At 43.7% G+C, this 6751-nt stretch overlaps 1 protein-coding gene across 1 annotated transcript in view; it reads right to left on the bottom strand.

The window, feature by feature from the left end:
- Positions 1–571: 571 nt before the first annotated feature.
- Positions 572–6751, bottom strand: part of LOC121577120 (nuclear receptor subfamily 5 group A member 2-like) — a 163794-nt gene continuing 157614 nt past the window's right edge. The window contains exon 8 of the mRNA XM_041890912.2: positions 572–1148. Coding sequence (XP_041746846.2) covers positions 901–1148 — 248 coding nt within the window. The 3' untranslated portion in view covers positions 572–900. The remainder of the gene's footprint in view (positions 1149–6751) is intronic.

Below are 6751 nucleotides of genomic sequence, written 5' to 3'. Positions count from 1 at the left end.
TGTCCATATTGACTGACTTTCATGTCTTGAAGTAATGATGGACTGTCGTTTCTCTTTGCATATTTGAGCTGTTCTTGCCATAATATGGACTTGGTCTTTTACCAAAGAGGGCTATCTTCTGTATACCACCCCGACCTTGTCACAACACAACTGAATGGCTCAAATGCATTAAGAAGGAAAGAAATTCCACAAATTAACTTCTAACAAAGCACACCTGTTAATTGAAATGCATTCCAGGTGACTACCTCATAATATGCCATTTAGCAGACGCTTTTATCCAAAGCGACTTACAGTCATGCGTGCATACATTTTTTGTGTATGGGTGGTCCTGGGGATCGAACCCACTACCTTGGTGTTACAAGCACTGTGCTCTACCAGCTGAGCTACAGAGGACTCATGAAGCTGGTTGAGAGAATGCCAAGATTGTGCAAAGTTGTCATCAAGGCAAAGGGTGGCTACTTTGAAGAATATCAAATATCAAATATATTTTGATTTGTTTTACACTTTTTGGGTTCCATATGTGTTATTTCATAGTTTTGATGTCTTCACTATTATTCTACAATGTAGAAAATAGTAAAAATTAAGAAAAACCCTGGAATGAGTTGGTGTGTTCAAACTTTTGACTGGTACTGTAAATGCATATTGTATGAATTTGAACATGTGTGTGTAAGGATGTTTGTGTGCCTTTTCGTGTGTGTGTGTGTGTATGTGTGTGAGTGCGTGCCAGGATGGTTGATCGTCACAATAAATGAGAAGGACTGATGCCTCCTGCCCTAGAATCACTAAGTCTAACTTTAACATGGGGAAGAGTCTGTTCTGGGTCAGTTTCTGTTCTGCAGGTAAGGGCTTGGTCTCAACCAACAAAACAGCCAAACGATCAGGATCCCATCTGCACTCTCCTCAGGCTCTCTTGGCGTGTAGCATCTCGATGAGCAGGTTGTTGCAGGGCACGTCTCCGTTCAGGTGCTTGTAGTACAGGTACTCCTCGGCCTGGAGGCTGATGGCCCGGATCTCAGGCAGCCGCACGAGCAGCTGGCCAAATTTGTCTGTCTGCTGGGGGTAGTTGCACATGACATAGTCCAGCAGCACCGCGTTCACCTGCTCCTGGACGCTCTCCACCAGGTGGAAGTTCTCCAGGTTCTTCACGTCTGGAAAGAGGAAGAGGGGAGAATGGTGGTTAGCATGTTGAGGTAACTGAAATGGTGGTTAGCATGTTGAGGTAACTGAAATGGTGGTTAGCATGTTGAGGTAACTGAAATGGTGGTTAGCATGTTGAGGTAACTGAAATGGTGATTAGCATGTTGAGGTAACTGAAATGGTGATTAGCATGTTGAGGTAACTGAAATGGTGGTTAGCATGTTGAGGTAACTGAAATGGTGGTTAGCATGTTGAGGTAACTAAAATGGTCAATATCAACATATTAGAGTGGTTTGCGTATTTCGATTATTTCTCAGATGCTAGTAAAAAATAAAAAATGCAGACATCACATGATACCCGTAGACTGATTTTAGGTCCTAAAAAGTGCCCTAAACGTACACATTAATGACATGATTGAAGAGGCCAGTCACGGAAAGCAGCCAAAAAACAAAATGGACGACATCACATCACATTTACGTTTAGTTCACATAACATTTATATTAGATTGACATTCTCAAGACTTAGTAGATGCTCTGATCAAGAGACTAAAACAAGGGGGCAGTGTGGTACTCAGGATGATTTTATCTAAGACTGATTAAAAATATTCCAAATTCTCTCCCCTGTATATTTTCCCTTCGGATCCTCTCGAGAATAAGATGGAAAGAGAATCAAATGAGAAAAAAACCCTTTCCTCTGAGAGTCTCTCCCCAGGAGTATATGAATTATGTAGGTCAGCATTACAGCCATCGCAGACTCTTTAAGACAAATCCTTCCCCATTTAAAAGGAAGCACCTAGACTTCTGTACTCATGGTGTTATATAGTATGGACATGTATGGCAACATTTGGAATTGGAATCAAATCTGTAAATCTTTTGACATAAACTATATATACAAAAGTATGTGGACACCCCTTCAAATTAGTGGATTCAGCTATTTCAGCCAAACCCATTGCTGAGAGGTGTATATAATCGAGCACACAGCCATACAATCTCCATAGACAAACATTGGCAGTAGAATGGCCTTACTGAAGAACTCAGTGACTTTCAACGTGGCACCGTCATAGGATGCCACCTTTCTAACAAGTCACTTCGTCATATTTCTAGCCTGCTAAAGCTGCCCCGGTCAACTGTAAGTGCTGTTATTGTGAAGTGGAAACGTCTAGGAGCAACAACAGCTCAGCCGGGAAGTGGTAGGCCACACAAGCTCACAGAACGGGACCACCGAGGGCTGAAGCGCGTAGCACGTAAAAATCATCTGTCCTCGAATGCAACACTCACTACCGAGTTCCAAACTGCCTCTGGAAGCAACGTCAGCACAATAACTGTTCGTAGCAAGCTTCATTAAATGGGTTTCCATGGCCGAACAGCCGCACATAAGCCTAAGATCACCATGCGCAATGCCAAGAGTCGGCTGGAGTGGTGTAAAGTTCACCGCCATTGGACTCTGGAGCAGTGGAAATGAGTTCTCTGGAGTGATGAATCACGCTTCACCATCTGGCAGTCCAACGGACTAATCTGGGTTTGGCGGATGCCAGGAGAATGCTACCTGCCCAAATGCATAGTGCCAACTGTAAAGTTTGGTGGAGGAGGAATAATGGTCTGGGGCTGTTTTTCATGGTTCGGGCTACGCCCCTTAGTTCTAGTGAAGGGAAATCTTAACGCTACAGCATAAAATGACATTCTAGACGATTCTGTGCTTCCAACTTTGTGGCAACAGTTTGGGGAAGGCCCTTTTCTGTTTCAGCATGACAATGCCCCCGTGCACAAGCGAGGTCCATACAGAAATGGTTTGTCGAGATCGGTGTGGAAGAACTTCACTGGCCTGCATAGAGCCCTGACCTCAACCCCATCACACACCTTTGGGATGAATTGGGATGCCCTCCCACCCTACCCAGCCAACACTACTGAACCATCTGACACACCTTTAGAACAGCCCTCCCACCCCGCCCAGCCAACACTACTGAACCAGCTGACACAAACACTCCTGAAATGATCGGCCACCTCACTACTGACACACACACTCAGGCTCCATTGCTGTGCACACTGAGTCACAGACACACACAAGCTCCATTGCTGTGCACACTGAGTCACAGACACACGCAATGCCGGCGTTATGGGCTTTACCGTGAAATGCTTACTTACAAGCCTTTAAACAACAATGCCAATTTTTTTAAGTAAGTAAGAAAATATTTGCTACCGGTACCGAGTCAATGTGCGGGGGTAAATGTTAGTCGAGGTACATGTACAGTTGAAGTCAGAAGTTTACAAAAACCTAGGTTGGAGTCATTAAAACTCATTTTTCAACTACTCCATAAATTTCTTGTTAACAAACTATAGTTTTGGCAAGTCAGTTAGGACATCTACTTTGTGCATGACACAAGTAATTTTTCCAACAATTGTTTACAGACAGATTTATTCACTTATAATTCACTGTATCACAATTCCAGTTGGTCAGAAGTTTACATACACTAAGTTGACGGTGCCTTTAAACACCTTGGAAATTTCCAGAAAACTATGTCATGGCTTTAGAAGCTTCTGATAGGCTAATTGACATCATTTGAGTCAATTGGAGGCGTGCCTGTGGATGTATTTCAAGGCCTTCCTTCAAACTCAGTGCCTCTTTGCTTGACATCATGGGAAAATCAAAAGAAATCAGTCAAGACCTAAGAAAGAAATTGTAGACCTCCACAAGTCTGGTTCATCCTTGGGAGCAATTTCCAAATGCCCGAAGGTACCACGTTCATCTGTACAAACAATAGTCTGCAAGTATAAACACCATGGGACCATGCAGCCGTCATACCGCTCAGGAAGGAGACGCGTTCTGTCTTCTAGAGATGAACATACTTTGGTGCGAAAAGTGCAAATCAATCCCAGAACAACAGCAAAGGACCTTGTGAAGATGCTGGAGGCAACAGGTAATAATAATAATAATAATAATAATAATATGCCATTTAGCAGACGCTTTTATCCAAAGCAACTTACAGTCATGCGTGCATACATTTTTTGTGTATGGGTGGTCCCGGGGATCAAACCCACTACCTTGGCGTTACAAGCGCCGTGCTCTACCAGCTGAGCTACAGAGGACCACCCAAAAGTATCTATATCCACAGTAAAATTTGTCCTATATCAACATAACCTGAAAGGCCGCTCAGCAAGGAAGAAGCCACTGCTCCAAAACCCCAATAAAAAAACCAGACTACGGTTTGCAACTGCACATGGGGACAAAGATCGTATTTTTTGGAGAAATGTCCTCTTGTCTGATGAAACAAAAATAGAACTGTTTGGCCATAACATAATATACACAATCAGTTAGGAAAGTAAAGGCTAGCTTTTTCAAACAGAAATGCGCAATCTGTAGCACTAACTCCAAAAAGTTAGGGGACACTGTAAATTCCATGGAGAATAAGAGCACCTCCTCCCAGCTGCCCACTGCACTGAGGCTAGGAAACACTGTCACCACTGATAGATCTACGATAATCAAGAATTTCAATAAGCATTTTGCTACGGCTGGCCATACTTTCCACCTGGCTACCCCTACCCTGGCCACCAGCTGTGCACCCTCCGCTGCAACTTGCCCATGCCCCCCCGCTTCTCCTTCACCCAAATTCAGATAGCTGATGTCCTGAAAGAGCTGCTAAATCTGGACCCCTACAAATCAGCTGTGCTAGACAATCTGGACCCTTTCTTTCTAAAATTTGCCGCAGAAATTGTCGCAACCCCTATTACTAGCCTGTTCAACCTCTCTTTCGTATCGTCTGAGATCCCCAGAGATTGGAAAGCTGCCGCCCGCGGTCATCCCCCTCTTCAAAGGGGGTGCACTCTAGATCCAAACTGTTACAGACCTATATCCATCCTGCCCTGCCTTTTGAAAGTATTTGAAAGCCAAGTTAACAAACAGATCACCGACCATTTTGATTCCCACCGTACCTTCTCCGCTATGCAATCTGGTTTCCGAGCTGGTCATGGGTGCACCTCAGCCACGCTCAAGGTCCTAAACGATATAATAACCGCGATCGATAAAAGACAGTACTGTGCAGCCGTCTTCATTGACCTGGCCAAGGCTTTTGACTCTGTCAATCACCACATTCTTATTTGCAGACTAAATAGCCTTGGTTTCTCAAATGACTGCCTCGCCTGGTTCACCAACTATTTCTCAGATAGATTTCAATGTGTCAAATCGGAGGGCCTGTTGTCTGGACCTCTGGCAGTCTCTATGGGGATGCCACAGGGTTCAATTCTCAGGCCGACTCTATTCTCTGTGTACATCAATGATGTCGCTCTTGCTGCTGGTGACTCTCAGATCCACCTCTACGCAGACGACACCATTTTGTATACATCTGGCCCTTCATTGGACACTGTGTTAACAAACCTCCAAACGAGCTTCAATGCCATACAACACTCTATCCGTGGCCTCCAACTGCTCTTAAATGCTAGTAAAACTAAATACATGCTCTTCAATCGAACGCTGCTTGCACCTGCCCGCCCGACTAGAATCACTACTCTCGGCGGGTCTGACTTGGAATATGTGGACAACTACAAATACCTAGGTGTCTGGTTAGACCGTAAACTCTCCTTCCAGACTCGCATTAAGCATCTCCAATCCAAAGTTAAATCTAGAATCGGCATCCTATTTCGCAACAATGCCTCCTTCACTCATGCTGCTAAACATGCCCTCGTAAAACGGACTATCCTACCGATCCTTGACTTCGGCGATGTCATTTACAAAATAACTTCCAACACTCTACTCAGCAAATTGGATGTAGTCTATCACAGTGCCATCCGTTTTGTCACCAAAGCCTCATATACTACCCACCATTGTGACCTGTACGCTCTCGTTGGCTGGCCCTCATTACATATTCGTCGCCAAACCCACTGGCTCCAGGTCATCTATAAATCACTTCTAGGCAAATCCCCGCCTTATCTTAGCTCATTGGTCACCATAGCGACTCCCACCCGTAGTATGCGTTCCAGCAGGTATATCTCACTGGTCATCCCCAAAGCCAACACCTCCTTTGGCCGCCATTCCTTCCAGTTCTCTGCTGCAAATGACTGGAACGAACTGCAAAAATATCTGAAGCTGGAGACACTTATCTCCCTCACTAACTTTAAGCATCAGTTGTCAGAGCAGCTTACCGATCACTGTACCTGTACACAGCCCATCTGTAATTGTAATGCACTCACTAAACTGTAAGTCGCTCTGGATAAGAGCGTCTGCTAAATGACTAAAATGTAAAATGTAAAATGTAAATGTAATTAGCCCACCCAACTACCTCATCCCCATATTGTTATTTACATAGTTATTTATTTTTGCTAATTTGCATCCCAGTATCTCTATTTGCACATATTCTTCTGCACATCTATCACTCCAATGTTAATACTAAATTGTAATTATTTTGCACTATGGCCTATTTATTGCCTTACCTCCATAACTTACTACATTTGCACACACTGTATATAGATTTTATATTGTGTTATTGACTGTACGTTTTGTTTAACTCTGTGTTGTTGTTGTTTTTATTGCACTGCTTTGCTTTATCTTGGCCAGGTCGCAGTTGTAAATGAGAACTTGTTCTCAACTGGCTTACCTGGTTAAATAAAGGTGAAATAAAAATAAA

The sequence above is a fragment of the Coregonus clupeaformis genome, chromosome 11 (genome assembly GCF_020615455.1).
Source record: "Coregonus clupeaformis isolate EN_2021a chromosome 11, ASM2061545v1, whole genome shotgun sequence".
Taxonomy (NCBI): domain Eukaryota; kingdom Metazoa; phylum Chordata; class Actinopteri; order Salmoniformes; family Salmonidae; genus Coregonus; species Coregonus clupeaformis.
This window is presented reverse-complemented; position numbering and strand designations above follow the sequence as displayed.